General features: G+C 43.4%; 1 protein-coding gene and 1 long non-coding RNA gene across 5 annotated transcripts in view; one reads left to right on the forward strand and one right to left on the reverse strand.

The window, feature by feature from the left end:
• CABIN1 (calcineurin binding protein 1) overlaps nt 1-20,704 on the reverse strand; it is a 107,999-nt gene that overhangs the window by 40,564 nt on the left and 46,731 nt on the right. For all 4 annotated transcript variants that reach the window (XM_033075819.2, XM_033075820.2, XM_033075822.2 and 1 more), the window contains one exon: nt 18,940-19,053. In XM_033075819.2, the coding sequence (XP_032931710.1) occupies nt 18,940-19,053 (114 nt within the window). The remainder of the gene's footprint in view (nt 1-18,939; nt 19,054-20,704) is intronic.
• Nucleotides 17,108-20,426, forward strand: LOC117004755. The gene is made up of 2 exons (XR_004419677.1): nt 17,108-17,566; nt 20,102-20,426. It is a non-coding gene; the product is annotated as an uncharacterized LOC117004755 (long non-coding RNA).

Genomic DNA, 20,704 nt, shown 5'->3' on the forward strand with positions numbered 1-20,704 from the left:
TGGAAATGCCTCATTTGAGTAAACATTTAGACAGCAGCCTGCCTAGCACCCTGACTAAAGTTGACTGATCTTTGGTAACACCAGAGGAACAAGACATTGCAGGGAAGCAATAATTTAATTACCCTATTTACAGTAACATAAATCACAGTATACACAGGGGAGCTTCAATGTTCAACCAGCAGCAATACTACATAATTCAATCTAACACAAGGCACAGCAGTGTCTCAGCTCTCAGCTCAGAAGACAGGGTACAGTCTGCTGGTGCTTGATTGCAGCTATACTGGGACATAGAAATTATTTGAGAACAACCAGAGTAATTATTGAGGGGGAGGAGGAGTTAGGAAGGCTTCAACATTTTGAGTACTTCAGACTCCAATAAAGATGCTAAAAACACACAACAGTCCTATTACTGAAAGCAGTATCTGGGTATTCAAGATGTCAACCTGAATATGCTCCAATAGAAAGGACACAACTTGCAGCTCCCTGGGTAATAAAAACCTCCACAGCATATGCTTTAATTCCTAGATCTGCTTCATGCAAAATGCCCCCAGCACACTCAAAAATCTGCCATTGCACAAATAAACAGAGGCTGCAGTAAATTTAAAAAATAGAAACGTGGAGCTGCCCCAGCCAATGCCGCAAACAGCATGTGGCACTTGCTTTATGCACAACACCAGAATTCACTGCAATTAAGACATACGTTCTAAAATTATAAACATGTGACCAGACAAAGCTGACTGGTTTTAACAAACTGCTAATTAAATTGGAATCCTCTTATCCTCTCTCTGTTCAGCTGAATGAAGCAGCAACTGTTACAGCATAGTAGCTCATGCAAAATAGACACAGAACAACAAACAGGCTTTCCTGTTAGGTCACCGTTAAGCGGGGGAATCTCCGTGCGCGCCCGGCTCTCGCAGCAGAGCGGGGAGCGCGCAGCACAGAGCACAGCTGGGCTGGCTGTGCTCACTGCATTCCTGGGGACCCAGCGGCTCCTGGCACACCAAAGCCGCCCCTCGCGAGCTTCAGGGCTGGATTGCAAACGAGGGTGCTAAGTAATTCATCCCACCCAGGCAGCGGAGGAAGGAGAAATCCCAAACAATACAGACCGAATCAAACAAAAATCCCTCACCCTTTCGTCCCCCCTTCCAAACTTCTCTCGACTCCTCCGTTTCCCATCGCCCTCAGGATATTCCTGCGCAGCAAAGCAGCTCTGTTCAGCCTCTAACCGCAGGCGAACCGAACTAATGAAATAAGTATTTCCCAACCACGGCGGCAAATGTCATCAGCTCTCATCTCCCTCCCTCCAGCTCGGGGCTGGGATGAGCCCAGCGGCGCCCGCAGCCCGCCCAGCAGCGAAGGGATTCCCCGCAGATCGCGGCCAGCTGCTCGGGAGGGCTCGAGTACCCGCGGGCAAGCGGAACGGGAAAGGGCAAGAGCAGGCGCACCGAGGAACGCCCTACAGCGCAGGGGAGCCGGCAGCTGCTCGTGCTGCTGCGGGCAGAGGCACCGAACTTCCTCCAGCACCGCATCTGTCCCCGCCGGAGCCCCGGCCTCCCCGCGGGGCTCCAGCCGCAGCCCGGCGCGCCGGCCCCGGCTCCCCGCGAGTGCCGGGGGAAGTTCCCGAGGCGCCCCCCGCACTCACCATCACCGAGGCGCGGGCTGGCTCCGCCGGAGTTCCCCGGCGGCCGCGGAGCCGGAGCGCGCCCGCCCCCGCACCGCCCCCGCGCCCCCACCTGACCGCCCCCGCCCGCCCCGCGCTTCCTCTCGCACCGGAGTTGCCCGAGCCCTGGAAGCCGCGTACCTCGGATTTCCTGCCGCCGCGGACAGTTATTTATTTTATTTCTGCCTCTGTCTTCGCCGCCGGGAGGCTGCGGGCCGGGGCCGGCCGTGCCTGACAAGTCGGTGCCGGTTATCGCCGAGCCTGGCGCGCAGCCATCCCGCTTAGGGCAGCGCAGCGAACAGCTGCCGCTGTCGGTTCGCGAGCATTAATAAAAACCGGCTATCTGCTCCCACCTGTCCGCCAAACCTTCCCGAAATATTCCCTGACCCAGTTTAACCCCGCCGGTGCCGCTCCACCGCCCTTCACCTCGCCGCCACCCAAGGCCCGTCCGTGACCTATTTTCCGCCGGTGCGGCCGGGCCGCTGCTGTGCCCGCAGCGCCGAGGCGGCGGGGCCCGCCGGGATGCTCGGAGCGGAGCCGAGCCCAGCACCGGCCGCCTCCCCGCCGCAGCTGCCGCCATGGCCGGGCGCGGGGCCGCCCCCGCAGCCGCTCGGCCCCCGCAGCCGCTCGGCCCCCGCAGCCGCTCGGCCCCCGCAGCCGCTCGGCCCCCGCAGCCGCTCGGCCCCCGCAGCCGCTCGGCCCCCGCAGCCCCACGGCCCCCGCAGCCCCACGGCCCCCGCAGCCCCACGGCCCCCGCAGCCCCACGGCCCCCGCAGCCCCACGGCCCCCGCACCGCGCTCGCCCTCGCGGGGCCACCCCGCGGCTCCCCCGCACGGCCCCGCGGCCCAGGGCAGCATCCCCGCGCTGCCGCTGCCACATCGCGCCCTCCCCGGCTCCTGCGGGACCGCTCTCGCACCAGGCCTTTGCCACTTGTTTCGTTACATCCTTCTGCCTTTCTCAAACTATTCCAAGGGAAAAACAAACCGTCGCCCCTTGTCCTTTCTCCCGGACCTCCCTCTCCCTGCTTTTGATGATTTCGGGCAATCCCCCATTAAGAGACCCAAAATGTGTGCCAGTCCACTGCCAACCTCGGCCCATGTAATCCTGCTTCACAAACTCACAGATACATGTTCTTCAATCTCAGCTCAGCACAGCTAAACTCATCTTCTTTTCCCAGCCACTGATCCAGGCTCTGTTCCAGATTACCTTCATCTCAGAGGTTTAAACATTTTATCTTCACTTGCTCCTTTCTCTCACTTCGCAGGCAGGGCAATTGCTTTGACCTCTTCCTTGCCTTTCCAAGCATTGCAGGGACTTGGTTTGTTTTCCTCCCTTTCCCACTTACTAGGATTATTCTGAAGCGCTCAAAATCCATCCTGTTTACTAACACCTCAGGTTTAATACCTTGCTGGACAGTCCCCACGGTAGGTAGAAATCAGGTGCTAACATCAGTGCTAACATCATTTTAGTCACTTTTTACCCATCTTTTCTTCATGTTCCTATTTTCTTAGCACAGCAATTCAAGGGTTCTCACGCTGAAAGCCCTATACACCTTACCACTTCCTACTTATTTGCATACATTATATATATACTTCTATGCTTAACAGCATCTTGAAAAAATAGCTAAAGAATAATTCAGCTACCCTCTCTGCCTTTTATAAAGTTATATTCATCAACAATATCCTCTGTCTACGTCTCAAACTGTAAGAGAGACTGTTTCTAGTTCTAAAACTCAGATTTCACTATGGGCATTGCCACTCCCTAAAACAACCCATGTCTTCATTGCCTCACATCTTTCCACCAAAGGCAATAACAAATTCTATATTGATTAACAACACAATTTTGACACTACCACTTCAAAAATCCATTAACCTTTACTCTTTTGACTGCATTACACAGATTTACATTTTAAATACAGAACTGAATTGCATACTTACTTTCTGTGTGTGTATTCATGCAAACAGGCTCCTTTCTGACCTGCCCTTTTTCATCTGCTCCTTTAGTCACAGGAGAGCTCCTATCTCCCCTACTATACAGAGACTTTTTCCTGTGTATTGTCTTTTTTTTATGCAAATTAATTAGCTGCTGTACCTGGAGTTAAGTACACAGTTGCTCTTCACCAATTTGAAATTGTCTCTTTATCTTTAAAGTTCAAAAGGATATGTTTTTCACCACGTATTATCTTTGATTCTGTCCAATTCCAAAGGTTTCTTATCAACTTTTTGTCTCTCTGACTGGCATTTTCATTAATCACCATGGTATTTCCCATGTTTGCATAGCAGACTCCTACAGCATACATTAGTCATGTCTGAACTGTCACAAGCAGAAGGAATTTTGCAATACTTGCATGTGCAGGTGTACATAACTTACACTGCTACTGAGCAAAATAATTCCAAATTAGTTACCTAAGGTAAAAAATACATCTGCTCGTGAAGGGTAAGTGGCATCCTCTGTACCTGTGGGAACCAACAACACACCACAGGATTTTCACATTCTGGATACAGAACATGTTACAGAGATGCTCCGAATTCAGGAGGGTTGTAAAAAACAAGTGATAAAACTACCTGCTGCTCATAGAAAGGGATTAAACCTCTGGTGCTCATGTCAGAAATGTCCTTGAGTTATTCACAGGCACCCACACACATCCCTGGAAGCTGCAGCCCTGCTCCAGGCTCCTGCAGAGGGTGGCTGGCACCATCCCACCGGCGTTCTTGGTGCAGACTCAACACCACCTAAAATCAAAGGCCTTTTCACTCATTGCTGTGACACAGAGCAGTATTTGGGACACAATATTTAAGTCTTCTGGCTGATTAAGGGTAAAAGATGATACACTACTTTCTTGTTTTGTAAGTCGGAGACACTGTGCAAATGAGGGCTGTGGAAACAGCTAACATCTACTGCATTTTAGGCTTAATTTAGGTGATATAGGAACAAAACAATGTGGCTTTATGCATTTTGGCAAGGAAGGATGGATGGGAAAAAGACTGACAGAGCAATTACAGGGAACTTGAAACATGCCCAGAGTCAACAAGATGACCTAACATTTGTCCTTTTAAAAATAAATACTCAGAATGAATAGTTTCAGCTCAGCAAACCATCTCTGAAAGGAAAACAATCATCCTAGGTGCAACTGGTAATCCTCAAAGACCATGTCCTATACTTATCCCTCAGTTTTGGGAAAGGAGGAGTGCAAAGCACTATTCCAGACCAATCAAACCGACAAGTTTGTATTGCACTCCATGTTTCCTGCTTCCAGCCTCATTTAAACTTTGTATTTAAAAATCTTTGGATCAATCCAATCAATAACAATCAGAAAAAGTCTGATGAACACCTCAGCCAGCTCTGTGTGAGCTCTAGCATGTGCTCTCCAGTGCCACAATACCTAGGAGCCATACGGAAATGATTTTACACTTCTGCACACTGGGATTTCTCCATGAAATGTTCTAGGGTGAATAATGAATGTTCAGAAAGGTTGCAGGCCTCTCTGCACTGCTGAGATAAGGGTGCCAGCTTTCCTTGCAAACACAACACACGAGTTTGTTAAGGTCATTTGAAATTCTGTTCCATTTTCAAATTTTTTTTTCAGTTTGAAGGATATGCACTGTAAATCCTAGCATGAACTCTATTTCCCCTCAGCAGAGGTAGAGTTCACCTCTTGTTTTTAAGGAAGTAGGACATTGTTTTCACTTATAGATGACTTCTTTTTTCCTTGTAGAGATAAGAGTTATCTGAAGTTTCCAGTTCAGTGCAAGTCCTACAGGAACTAGAAAGTATCATTCCTCCAGCAGCAGTGTTTGCCTCCTTTAACTCGGGTATTTTCAATCTTGCAGTCAGGTAACAACAGCGACCAGACTGAAATATTTGCCTGGAAACTCCTGTCTAATCCAGAGTGGCAGACTTTGTGGACTTTTATATAAGCATTTTCCAGGACTCTTTTCCATCAGTGCTGGAAGTGAATTTGATATAATTTTATACTGAAAAACTTACTCAAGAACAGCAATTTCTACAGATAAAGCTATTATTTGGGGAATTTCAGATAAACCATATGCTGTCTGTCTAGAGACAAACAAATGTAAAATCATACTCAATGATTTGTCTACACATGACATTCGAACTGTTATTCTCAAAAGGGCAAATGGAAGAAGAAGGAAGGAGTGCAAATGGAAAAATGGGAGAGGAGGATGTCAAAAGGTAGCAATAGGAATAAACGAAGCTGAAAGCAGACTTGGAACAGAAATCTGTAATTCATCATCTTGCTGTCTTCACCTTGCTGCCCACATACTTAAAAGACTTCAGATTCATCTCCTGGTGGGCCTTTCATTTTGTCAGCTCCAGTCTGCCGCTGGAGACAGCTCTCAGACAGAAGTTTTCAGGAAGAAAGACACTTTGCTTTGCTTTACCTTATCGATTCAAGAACATACAGAGGCAGGAAATTTTATTCTGGCTCAATTAGTCACAAAAAGCATGCAGAGACTTGTCAGATTTTGAAGGGAGAGAAGTGACATATTGAGAAGACAGTGACAAAATAACCCAGAAAATAGGCCTACATGGGAATGCTTTACCTGCCTACCCTGTCACCATGATGTTCAGCCCAGAAAACACTGGCTGTGGCTTCCAGCAAGGATTTCAGAAAAGGAGCAGTACTCACTGACTACTAATTCACAAGGCAGAAACCCACCCTTCTGTTTAAAATGATTTCTCCCATACTTTGTCAGCAGGGTCACGCTGACTGATTGTCTAAATGCTGGGCTGAGAACTCCCTGGGCAGGAAATGTGTAAGGCAGTTAAGTCCTGTCTTCTCTTTTCTCCCCTAATTCAAATCCTTTTGCTTTCTAAGTGCCTGGGTGACAAGGAGCACAACTTGGAATAATAACTGCCAAGGCACAGGAGCTGGTATTTATGAATGTCAGCAAGGGTAACTGCTCTGAAATTTCACATCAAGATACTGATGATCTCCAAAGTAATCAACACTGGGTTTTTTGGTAAAATTCTTCACTTGGAGTTCTGTAACACAACCTAGAAATGCTGAGAACCCAAGTCTGTTTCCTGACCAAGACTCCCTCCAGCTGGAACACACTCACTGCTGTTAATTTAAATTAGATTCAGTTTCTAATACTTTTATAGCTTAGTGTTCTGTTTACAAACTCTACGAAATATTGCTTATTTGCTCATGCAATTTAAATATTGAAAAGAAGGTTTTTAAAAAAACATTTAGCAAAAGCCTAAGCTTCCAAAATCTCTTTGTTTGAAATAAGCTCAAGTTTCAGAAAACGTCTGTGTACATAGCTGCATGTTTTATTTGAAACACTAGAAAATGTGAAGTGTTATTTTTGTTGGTCCTGAAAGTAATGATCTCTTTAGTATAAATAATTCAAAAAATACTTTTGCTTTCTTATTAATTGGGAAAAAAAATTACAATGAAAATACCCTGACCTGAAACCTGCTGGGAAGTAATTAATTTTCAGTAAGACCTTTAGTACAGAGCTGTCAGGCTAAGGGCAAACAAAGCCGTATGTTTTTCTTTCAAGCCTGTTGAAAAAACTATTTACAGGCATGAAAACAGCACCTTTATGTGCCACTAAATACAACTTTTAAGGATTAAGTTTATCCCATTGTCAGTATTTCAGCTTACAAAGTATTTGGAATGTGCTTTTCATTTCAACACTCACATTCCCTTTATGAATATTTTCCCTTATGCTACCAAGAAAATACCTTTGAAATCACTGCACTGCATTCACCTCAGAAATCCCATCTTCATTATACAGCCACATGGGCCTGCAAACCCCACTTCTCTTTAAAATGTGATTTGTGATTCCATTTCAGCTTTTTTAACCCTGAATCTGCCACGAGCTGTCACACACATGGATTACAAACATAAAATATGTAGTCTGTACTAAGCAGATCACCCATGACAGAAGGCAGTGCTAAAGTGTCACAGAGTTTGGGATGGCTGCACACACTTCTCTGATGAGCTACATGGACATAAAAGCCTGGCCTATTTTCAGGTTTGTCCAAATTTTTCCCACTTGGAAATACTTTAGTCACTTCAGTATCACTGAAATAACTGAGCCCAGTGATTCTGAAATGCTGTAGTTGATACTTACACTATTAATTAAGAAAAAAATGAGCAACAAACCCCAACACATACTTTTAAACCCTTAGTGTAGTCTATCAGGAGGAATAAACCAAGCATGTGTAAACAGAAATCATTTTAGCTGTTACACCAAGCTCATTAAATTATCTCTGAATACTTAAGAAAATGCCATTGTATTAATGACTCCCACTAGCTTCAGTCTGCTAAACAGGAGATCATAGTCTAAGTGCTAATTCACTTCGAACATACACACAGGGAGCAGCTGAAGAGATAAAGATTTAAATAGAAAATGACCTGGTAGGAGTTTTCAGTTCTGATTTTTACTGTGTCAGCAAACCAAATAGCCAGCAAAATTCATCATTCATTCTGAGTAACTGTTAGGGAGTGCTTCAAGTGAAAAGCTTGTGGTAGCTTTTTTCTGATTTCCCTTCCTCTAACCTACAGAAAAATTAAACAACTGCATAAAAGCCAAATTTGTGAAACTTTATTGACGGGAGGTGAGTAAGCAAACTGGAGGAGATGAAGTGGAGGCCACTAAAATGAACAAAGGCCATAAAGCTCCTGGAAAAAAGCCATTTGTCAATCTAGCTCTTACAGAAATTCCCCTGTCAGATCACAGTAATACATCTGAGTGTTCAGAGGAGCACGCTGAAATACTGACCACTATGGGATCATTACTTTCACTCACCCACTCAATCCCATTTTGTTTTCATTCCCTTCAGGAGGCTCAGAAAGTCACCTTGTGTAAGTGGTCAACCCCTGCTGCTTCCCACAGCAGCTACCACGCAAACTCCAAAAGTGTTCACATTATGCCAGGAAATCCTACCTCCTCCACAGGAGCCAAAGAGTCTGGAACAATAACACACTATACAATATTCAACATTTTTACTCCTCTAACTTTAGGAATTTTGCCAAAAGATGGAGTACTATTACTCAGAGAACTCCCACTTCAATGTCCACATTTCAGCTCTGCACAGTGACATGGCAATCAGCCTACACACAACAAACCTGCTCATACCTGTCATCATCTGCCATTTTCTCTTCTCCATCTTAACCTTTTAAACTTGGATAATTCTATCTTGTTGTAGCCATTAAGTCAAAAATATTTATCTAGAAATGCTACCTGCTTGTACAGGTACACACAGACTTGCATCATGCTGCTCTCATCCCACATTCTTCTGTTTTTATTTTTACACTAAGACAGTGCATATCCATGACAAATACTTGCATCCTTTTCCAGAGAACTGGAATTCCTGGAATATTTATCATTAAATACACTTTTTTAATAAAATAAAGTTAATTTCACTATTAATTCTCTTCTTTCTACAAGGATGAAAGTTATAATAAATTACCATAATTGCAGGTAAATTAAAACCATCACTGGTGCAGAAGGAAATTCTCACAGGGTTCCAGAAAGGCAGGATGAGCTCTTTGTCTGATGGAAGTGGTTTTGTGTTCCCTGACTGCCATTTGGAGTCTTTCACTTCAGAGTGAGATAGGTGTTTTTACACAGACAAGATACAGGAATGAAAAAAATCTGCCATACCTGGAGTATGGCACAGACAAGTGCTGTACTGAGCACGATCAGACACAAGCTGATAGCTACCTCAAAAATAGTCCTGGAAATATCTACAAAATTGAATGGATAAAAGAGGAAACTGCTGTAGGAATTTGTAGGAGAAAAGAAAGCTAATGACAGGTAATTAAAGATTTAATTTCCTATCTTAGATTTTTTTCAAAGATTTCAGATTTAGTCTTTTCTGGGTTTGTTTGCTTTGTTTTGTTTATGCAGCAGTCTACACTGATGTAACTGTTCTTACCATTTATTTCCATGATAAAGCTAGGAGAAATAACTCAAATAACTGCAAAAACCAGTCTGATAAATGGATAACAGACATATAACACACATATAATATAAAAACATGTATTTTAAAGACCTTTCATGGATCACTACCTTTAAAATTCTGTTCTCCTACTGTATTTAAAAATCTTAAGTTAAAAATCCATTTTTTTAAGAGGAAAGAAGCCAATCCAAGTGTAAAAGGAATACCATTAAGTGCCTAAAGGTAGGTCTCCCACCTGTATCTGATACACAGCTAGCAGATGGAAAAATCAAATTATGGATTTATTCATTACACATTTGTAAAAGGACACTCATCACACAGTATTCCAGCAAGCCTCCACCTTTCAAATACTGTTTAGAGTGGGTGGAATGTTTGCTGTTAGACTTTTAAGGTTCAGATTTAAAACTAACTGCTCTATGTCCTGTAACACACCACAATCTCCATGACAATTTCTCTTTTACAAAGCAATAGCCTCATTTATTTCTGGTTATTTGCTCCCTTGCTTACCTTTGCCTAGAAATTCAATTACTCAACAAAAGAAGAAACTTTTCCTAGGGAAACAGAATGGAAAAAAATAGCTGTTTAATATCCACTGGCACAAACGACAGCTCCAAAGCCCATGCTTGTATCTCCAGGGATTGAGATTTATTGGCATCTTTACTAGCTGGGTCTTGGAAGCCTGCAAAGTTGGCCAGGAAGAACAGCGTGTATATATTGAGACAGAAAACTCTGTGAACGACGGACATTTTTCACTGATGAGTTCTGTTTTTCCAAGAGGATGGAGTGAAGAACTGTAAATAACATGTTGGGCAGAGGTTGAAAAAGTTATCTAGCTTTTTATAGGCAACTTTTAAAACTTCATTGCTTGCTGGGTTTCTGGTCTCAGGCCAATCACTATGAAAGTTTCACTTGCACAGTTAACTCCTTGCTTACCTTTGGTCCCAGAGTTGGTACTAAGGTTGCATGAGAGAGTGAGCAAACATGAGAGTAAGTGAGAGAATGAGAGAACAAACTCCTGTGTACCTACTAAAAGCATTCTTTCAACTAAAATATTAGAAAATCAGTGGACAGGGGATGGATGAGTAGAATGACATTAAGTTTACAGATGGAAAACAAGGGGCAAAGATGGAAAATGGCTTTTTACTGACAAAAGAACAGCTATCAAGGGTAAAGTCAGAAAAGAAATCATTTAACTCTGACTGTAGGGACAACTTGTATCATACTTTTCTCACTCCCCTTTCCCCAGTGGAGGCCATTTACCATGCTAGATGAGAAAAACAATGTGCATTAATATGATTGCTTTACTAAAAGGTGGATTTTTGAACCTTTTTCCACATGGAAACAGCCTATTTAACACAAAAAACCTCAGTAAATTCAACAGTCAGAGTCACTAATCTTTCACACACGTTCAGTTTCATAAAATTAACTTTCAGTCATGGTTTGAGAAAGGGCTGGGCTATCACCTTATTAAACCTTTTAATGAACCAGCTTGTCCAAAATTTAAGTGTTAATTAAAAACCAAAAAACCCACCCCCGGTTTCTATATTTGATGCAAAAATAATCCTGTAAATAAGAATTATATGTATGCAAATATGCAAATATGCTCTCCTGAATCTGCAGGCAGGTAAGACAATGATTTTTTTAGCAGGAGTTCCTCTAATCCTGTGGCTCAAGGAACATTCAATGATGAGTGCTGGGAGCATCACACCTGTAACTTTATTTTGTTCTGCAGAAGACACAGTGAAGGGAAATGGAGAAAATTAGCAAAGACCAAAAAGGAATTAAAACAAGGAAAAGAGAATGGGAAAACTGATTTGTTTGCATTTTTCAGTCTTCCAAGCTTTAGCTTGTACTGTAACCATAAAATATCTGCCATTTATCCAGCATTTACAAATTAAGGTTATCGATAGAATCATTTGGCTCAGAAGGGACTCCTGGAGGGTTTTTAATTATTCCCAGCAGCTTTCCACACAAGTATGTCTTCACCACACCAGAAATGGTTTCCTCACACAGACAAAGAACAATAGCTCTACAATGTCATTATTTGGGAATGTAGGAAAAGCTCTGAAATCCTTGTTAAAATTCCTGGGGCAGCAGGCCAGGCAGGCAGCGTGGCAGCACAGCCCACGCGAGGCAGAGCAGCAGCTCTGTGCTGTGTGAGCCCAAGGGGGCTCTGCAGCCCCTGCGCAGCTCAGGCTCCCCACTGCAGGAGCCTCCTGAGCACAGCCCAGCACTGCTGGCAGCACCAGCTCCCAAACTCACACCATGTCACTGACTACTGCCTCCTCCAGCACGAGGACAAAACATAGTAATTTCACGACTATAAGGCGCACCCTTTCGACTAAAATTTTGGCCCGAACCCGGAAGTGCGCCTTATAGTCCGGTATGCCTTATATATGGACAAAGTTCGGAAATTTGCCAACCTGGAAGTGCAAGCTACGAGCCGAGCCGGGATCTGCGGGAGCTGCAGCTGCGCGGGGGGAGCCGGGAACTGTGGGAGCCGCGGCCGCCAGGCGGGGGGGTACGCCGGGATGGGACATGGCGCAGGCGCCGGTCGGGAAGTAGCCGAGGGGACGGGATGGGATAGGACGTGGCCCAGGCGCCGGGCAGGGGGACGCTGCGCAGCCACCGCACGGGGGGAAGCCTGGACCCGCCATGGCCCCCGGGCGGGGTTTGCCGGGACACGGCGCAGCCACGCGGTGGGAGCTGGGAGCCGCGAGCCGTACCAGCCGGCACTGGGGGCGGGAGGGAGTGCTGGGGCCTGCCCGCGCATGGGGCGGGCGCCTGGGGCTGCGTTTAAAGGCTACACCGATCTGTTAAAATGTTTCCAATTTGAGCACATGCCAGTAAACCCACAATGCCGTGATTCTGTTACTAATTTGTTATTTTGTTGTGCGCGGCGTGGATCTTGCTGCAAAAAAAAAGTGCGCCTTATAGTCCGGTGCGCCTTATATAATGTACAAAGTTGCGAAATCTGTGCCTTATGGTCGTGAAATTACTGTACCTAGCAGAGAGATGTCTTTTCCTTAACATCTGAAGCCTTCCCAGTTGGTGGAGAGCTGGCAGGAAGAGCTGCATTACTGAATGGCCCTTTCACAGAGCAGAGCACAGTGCTGGGCCTGCTCCTGCCCAGAGAAAACACTGACATTTCATGGCTAGAAAATGGCCATCTCCTGGAGAGATTAAAGACAATTCTATCTTCTAAAACAGGTAGGAATTTAACCATCTCCTAACCAGATGTCCCTATCTACCTAGCCTAAGCACAGAAAAGAAAAATAAGTCGTAAAAAAAAAAAGAAATTAGACTTATTATATGTTGTCATTATGGTATCATTACTACACAGTGTCAATGGTGCAGATCACCTTTCCTAGACACTTGTTTTTGCATATTAAGTGATACTAAATCTAATAACTTGCTTCAAGCATTATCTAGTTGCTGTAATCAAAGTGGTTTTGGGGTTTTTTTTAATGATTGCTTTATGGTTTCTGTTCCCGTGTGGTTGCATAAAAATGGCATCCAAAACACTCAGAAGTACAAACAGCAAAACAGAATAACTAAACCCTTGTGATTTCTGGGATGTCCCTTGTGATTTCATCTTTTTTTTTTTTAATTTGAGTTGGCAACCCCTTGTACTCATTTTCACATAAAGCGTTAGAAGCACTAAAAAGACCAATTTTTTTTCAGAACCCATCATGATCAAACTAAAACATAATCATTAATTTTCTCAGAGCTTTCATACATGATTAAACTCTACCTCTCACCATGCTGAGGGCCCAATCTCAACTCAATGGGTGCACAGTAAGTTTCTCAAGTTTTTTCCATTCCCCCCCAGTGTGATTTAAATGGCAGTAGCTTGGTTGGAAGGCTCATGTTCCACATAGCAGATGTCTAGGAGCTGGAGGCACATTTGCCAACCAAAAAGAGACACATCAGCTATGAGCAGGAGGAGAGTAACTCAGATCTCTCACCAGCCAAGGACAGGAAGGAAAGCAGAGTGATAAGATTTCTATAGAAGTGGTTTTAGTCTGCTGTTGCCTCCAGTTTCAAGTTTTCGAGTACATGGCAGGAAATACTGAACCTTAGCTTTTAGTCAGGCTGTCTCAAGCAGCCTTGAAGAGCTGCCCCTTGGCACTGTGTGCAGTCTGGGGGTTCTGCAAGCCAATGTTAGCAGCAAACTCACACTGGGCAGAACACACGTCTGAATTAGAGCACTGCTAATGGATTTCCCTCTTCCCCTGCATGATATACAGCCAGCTGTCTCTAACAGAGACATTAAATTCTGCAACAAATCTTGCATTTTAATCAAAGGCATGAGAATCACTAATGCTGAGGCTACACTTCAGGAAATGGGAGAGAAACAAACAATGGCTGGATTGGCTCAAAAGAAAATCCCATATATTCACTCAATGCCATATTTTTGACAGTGACCAGTAATGTCTATCTATGGGATACATAAAAACAATTGAGGTATAAAATGAAATTTCCTTGATAAAACTGCCCAACTTCCAGGAGAGCTGAGGCATGTTGCCTATTTGTCCCCTATACTGGGGATTTCATAAGAGCCTTCTTTTCTACATCCCAAATTCACCTTGCTCTGATCACACAGAATCCCAGAACAACACCCTGCTCTCCTTTTCAGAACCTTCCTCTTCAGACAGGCAGATGTAACTCTCAGCCTGGAACACAGCTAAGGGAAGAACCTGCTCCATGGAGAGTACCAGAGAAAGCTCCCACTGGGTAATACCATGCTGTGGAATAAGAACTACCTTTAGAAACCTGCAGCACCAACTTTAGACTTCAACTACTCAGTGTCCAGAACCTGCCCTTCTGCTCAGCGGTCCCCTGCCAGTGCCCAGTCACACTTGGCATGAACAAAGGTTGTTGTCTCCAGCTTCAGGCACTCAGTGGATGCCCCCACCTTAGTTTGACCCTGCTTGCCCAGACTTGCCAGAATGAAGGGCTTTACACATACTGCATTGCTTTTGGAATTAAAAATAGAACAATTATCCCTAACAGTTTGCAGCAAGACTTCATGCACATCAGTGTCTACACTACAGTATAATGGTGTGCATGCACAGCCTTTGTCTGTGGGGAACAGTTACCAAAGATGGACATGAAGATCTTTATTACAACAGATTATTAGTACCACAGAAGATGTGCCAGGAAAATGCAAATAATGTACATTAAAGCAAATGGAGAACTTGCTGATATGTGGAACTCAACCACCAAAATGCTTCTTCCACAATCTCCACCTACCCACAGCCTGATCAATGCCCATCATCTGTGCACAAAGTTTAACTTTGTTTTATTAATAGCACCATGAAATCTGGATATATAAGAAAGTGCCCTACTATATAAAGCAATATATCGGGATTTTTTTTTTCCTGCTGAAATAATTTCTAATTTAGTTACTATAGAAACCATCCCTCTGCCATCCTAAAAAAAAAAATCTCTGCATATATTTACACTCACACTGAGAAAAAGAAGAGGAGAAAAGCTGCAGTGTACCTGTACATGCAAGAGAGAAATGGCCAAACAAAACAGGTTTGACAGCAATTTATAGGAACACAGCTAAAACTCCTTAAAATCTAACAGCAATATTAATTTATATGATTGCCATCACTAACAAAGCCATGAACATGCACAAACCTCTGCTTACAGAAAATCAGGGCCTTTCTTTACTGCTCGGGAAACAAATAGTTACAATATTGCAGTAACTCTATTTTTTCTTAGAAGTAAAAAGGGAAGTTCTGAGCATCCTGACATTATTCTAATATGTGAAATCAGAAGAAGTCAGGGCTAACTGAACATGCCTTTTTTGCTCACTTAAGTTGCAGAAGAGTGACAGCTAACAAATTATACAACAGCCCCGTGACACACAGATCCAGACCAGCAGTTCTGCAGTAAAATTTAACAAGAGACAGCTTTACCCAGGTTTATTTCTTTTCATGCAGTGCTGTCATAAACATTTCATAAATAATTCTACTAGGAGTATGCATGATTTATAAAATGTCTGGGAGGAGCTGCTAGCTTTCTCTCTTGCACTCTGTTGTTTGTACTTGTAAAATTGAGTCAGTTGTAATTTCAACAACCCTAAATCTTCTCTACAAGACATTAAAAACACCAGTGCTACTTGCTGCAGAAGAAAAAGATATTCCAGTAGTAAAGTACCTACAGAAAACCAGTGAGACATTCATTTAACTCTTGTATTACGAAGGCTGAAGAGTTCTCAAAACAGAAAGCCAAAGGCATTTTATGGAAGCAAATAAACACTTTGGGTAAAAGGTTTCTGGTGGAAATAACCCTGGGGGACACTAATAGGCTTAGAAAATCTTAAGGTTGGCCATTTAATTTCTAAGATTAGATGAGACTACTTTTGCAGAGTGCTAGAACTTGTGTTTTATCACCCAAGTGTGTATGTGAAGACAGGAGCTGGGACAGTGGGCTGCAGCACCATCTGCACAGGGGATGACACACCAGAGCTCTGACCCAGATGGTGCAGCTCAGTCTCTTCCCCACTGCCTGGCTGGGAGCTTTGCATGAGAACAGAACAGTTGTGGTTTAACCCAGGCAAGGACAGCAGAGCTGAGAGGTTGTTTTCCAAGTTGTTCATAGATCTAGGTTTGTCCAATTCTGGAATGTCAGCTGACACCGCCAGCTTTTTGTCATGGGCACTTGTGGCCCTTTCCCTCTCAGATCTGGATTTTCTCACTGTGCTATGTCTGTGTCATCTGTTCTGGATTAATGCCACATGCTTCACACAATGTTACTTGAAGAGGATTTTGAAAATATTGCTGGGTAGAAAATGAGACCACCAAAATATTTTATCATGCTAATCTCATGCCTGTTACCAGGAAGACTAACCTGCAAGAATTAAGTCAAGATGTCCCCACAGCTGAGACACTGGAGTTCATGCCCAAACCAATATTTCTAAAGCCTGGAGACAGTGGTCTACTTGGAGGACTCAAGACTAACACTACCTTTGTATGCTGACCCAAGTTCAAACTGAGAATATAATTTATAAATACCTTCTATCTTTTCTACCAGTATTCCCAATATATTGCACTCAGCCTGCATATACCTTTTGTTGAAGGTTTTCTTTTCTTTCAAAGTGTATCTAAATTCTGATTAAAAAAATCAATTATGGGAATTAAGTTTCTGTTGATTTACAAAATAATGTTATTATACTGCTGTCTAGCATCTACTAGTACTTTTCATCCTTCATTGTATAAAGATATCAGTATGCAGAGTAAGAAATAATTACTTCCTGAAATAATGCTAGAAAATTCCACCTAGGAATATAGTGGAATCTCTTGAAATTAAATTAGCTAGCATTAGCATTCAAAAACTAGACACGATTTAGGTCAACCACTGATCTCTCTTAATGTGGTAATTCCCATTTTCAAGTAGAAACACTCCCTTATACACACCTTTCAGTTCCCTACTGTTCATCTTCCTCATACATTAAAACAGAATGCTTTTGACACTTAACCCTGCAGTGATGAACAAGTCAGCCTTAATCACGCAAAGTTCAGACTTGGCTTGAAGCACATTGAATAATTCCATTAATTTCCACAGGAATACTCTGCACCATGTGAATCTGAGTCCAAGCATTCAGAAGTGTGAGGGGCTAATCACAGCAGGACTTTTTTAGGGAAAACTGGCAGACACTGCAAGGAAATGAGCACAAAGCCATGTAGCCATCAATCAGGTCAGCACTGTTTAGTCTGCCCCATCAGGCTGTGCCCTGCTTTCAGCTGGGATGGAGTTAATTCTATTCCTAGTAGCTGGTACAGCACTGTGTTTTGGATTCAGTGTGAGAATAATGTTGATAACACACTGATGTTGTAGTTGTTGCTAAGCAGTGCTTACTCTAAATCAGTTTCCCAGACTCTGCCAGTGCACAAGAAGCTGGGAGGGAGCATGGCCAGGAAAGCTGACTGGAACTGGCCAAAGGGTGGAATAGAGGTAAGTACATAAACCACTATATACTGGTTAAACTGGGGGGAGTTGGCTGGGAGGGGTTGATTGCTGCTGGGGAACTGGTACCTCAGCAGGTACTGAGCAGCTGTGCTGTGCATCACTTGTTTTTCTTGTGTTTTATTCCTCCTTATTTCTTATTTCCCTTTTTATTACTATTCTTATAATATTTTTTAATTTCAATTTTTTAGCTGACCTTAGTCCATGGACTTTACCTTTTTTCTGATTCTCCTCCCTATCCCATGGAGGGTATGGGAGGGGAGTGATCAGATGGGTACATGGGATTTAGTTGCTGTCTGACAGCACTTGTTAATCAAAACTTCTCTCCAGAAAGATATAATGATATAGAAACCCTTTTGGCAGACTGATCCATCAATCAATTTTGAACCATTGTCAGTATTCCTTAGTTGTATTATAATCAGAGAAAAGCACTTACCTTGTACATAAAAGAAGTTTGCAGAGAGGTGCTAATTAACACAACACACAGCAAAAATTAAGATAGATGTTTACAGATATAAAGCTAAAACAAATTTCACAATTCCAATATTAAAACAGAAGCACTGATTGGGAAGCAGAGACACAAAATTTTGTCACTGCCATCACAGGTAACCACATAACAGAATGACAAGCAGAGCATCTCCAGACTCCCACCACACACTGCAAACCAGAGCTGCTACAGAACCTTGTCACAAAAACACAAAAGGCCAGAATCCTGGGACACACTACAGAGAAACCAAAGACACCAAAGACAAGAGCAGTGTGTGGCAATCACAGCAGAGAACTGATTGATAAATGCCCATGAGAGTGTCAGAAGCATTCTGTGTGCCATGTCAGTGAGGCAGAGTGGAAGTGAGCACACAGGGACAGTCTCTGTGACAGTGCTGCTGCCTCACTGTGGGGCTTGGAGACTCTTTCTGCTGAGCCATGCTACAGAGAGCAGAGCACAAGAAAGCTCCTTCCAACTCAGCAGAGTTCTTCAAGCAAATACCATTATTTCTCATCATGAGAAGTGAAGGTTGAGTTGAGAAACAATAAACAAGAGCATAATTAAGATGAAAAAAATTAGAATTTTTAAAGAGGGCTTAGCCATCAAATATATAACAAATGATGCATAACTGAAAAAATGTTGGTGCTTCTCTCCTCATGTTTTCAAGCTCACCAGAAATAATCCTTCTAGTGCAGCTCCCTTCAAGAGAGAGTAAATATCTCTGCAATTCTCCTCTCCTTTAGCTGCTCATGGCTTGTTTAACATGCCTGTGTGGAATTTCACATCCCCATCCCTTTGCAAACCTTTCAAACGAGAAGCAGGTGTTGCAGGGATGGCTGAGAACAGCCTGTGTTTATCAGCTGTGTAAACTTACGTTGAAGAAGTTGGTCTTGTTCCTCTCGCAGAAGAGGCCCTGTGCAGGCATGTGCTTCAGCTGCTGCCAGGGCACCCCGCTGCCCAGCAGCACGTCCCGTGCCCACTGCAGGTTCTGGGGACAACAACAGCCATGTCAGTTCTAGGCAGGGGATAGAAATACCACCACAGGTAAAAGTACAAAACAAAGTATGCTTTTATTTATTAAGCCGCAGTGTCTTATTGTGGATGATACAATTCCCCCCAACCCATCTGCCTCTGGCATTCAGTTTAATAGATAAGGTCTCCTAGATAACAAGGCTGAGCTGAACTCCTTAAGAATTCGGTCACTCTCCTATCACTTTGGAAGATAATTGGCTAGAAATTAGTTTGTGTAATTGGTCAGTTCACCTTTAGAACTTCAGACTTAGATTGGGTGCTGTCCTTTCTATAACTTTCTATTGGTTGTAATTTCAATCCCCCTTGAACCTATAAATATGACTGTCTCCCCTCTGTCTCTGAGGATCCAGCTCGACCACCCTTCACACGAAATAAAGATTCTTGTGGAACACATTGTTTAATGACTCCAGTCTTTCTCTGCTGGCTGATGTGAGCTGCTGAGAGTTTGCTGATCGATATTGGCACTCTCAGGTCCTGGTAAAACACCCACCAGAGACAAGATAATAGCTTACATCTTTTCTTGTTTTCCACATACAGTGTTTGTTCTCCCCACACATTCTCTGGAAGCACTTCCAGCTCTTTCCTCAGGCCAGCCACCTGCCAGAGCTGAGACCTCGACCTTCAGGCTTAAACTGCAGCCACCTTTCAGTGGGGTGGTGAATTCTGAGCTTTTAGCCCTACCCAGCCACTGCCCTCCATGCAAGGTCACTGAACCTCCCTGGAAATTCCATGGCTGTATCAAACTTGTTAATAGCACTCAGTGAATGAACAACAAAGTGTCAGAAGGGGACTAAATAATAGAAGACAAACCAAAAATGATAGATGACAACCAATTTCATAAAAGCACTATCCCTCTATGAGTTCCATGCATGAAGCTCTTTTATGTAGCTGAGAACTAGGGACAGCTGTTGGCTCCAGGCAGAATGTTACCAACAGATGGGACAATTATTAATTGTGAGATTTCACTGATGGAGGGTTTGCTTTATTTCATTTTTTTATTTCAGGATTCCAAAGTGGCATTTGAGTTGCATTGGACCAGTTTTTGTACAGAAAATTTCACAACACAAGACATGAAAGAAAGAGGAAGATGTTTGGTTCACAGAGACAAATGAGAATGTTGCACTCTTGTGTTCTGTGGGCTGGAAATACACTTCTGTGAGTCATAAATATAATTAAATCATGTCCATCCAAGAAGTGTATTCCAGCTGTAATATCCTTTTTTCATGTATGTGTGTGTTGGGGGGGGGTTATTAGAAAAGTTCTTATCCTGTGTTCCAGATTATTTTGGTTTATGAGATCCTGTGAAACAGTAAAAGCTTTGCTCAATCATCAGTGCCTTTGTGCTAATGACAGTAATCATGCAGAAATCTCCAATGTCTTACCAGAACCAGAGCATCTCCTCCAGCAAAATGCTGATTATAGACTCATGTGCAAGAGAGCTCAATGCTGGCAATAATAATGTAAATAAGATATTTATGGGTGTCAAAAATTCCTCATTCCCAGGGCTCCTAGAGGTACTTACACAGGACCTTCATGATTATAGTGCAGCACAATCAAGGGGATTTGGACAGCTTTCTTTTACATATTCACTCATAAACATCACAAGG

This window comes from Catharus ustulatus, chromosome 18 (assembly GCF_009819885.2).
Source record: "Catharus ustulatus isolate bCatUst1 chromosome 18, bCatUst1.pri.v2, whole genome shotgun sequence".
NCBI classification, from domain to species: Eukaryota; Metazoa; Chordata; class Aves; order Passeriformes; family Turdidae; genus Catharus; species Catharus ustulatus.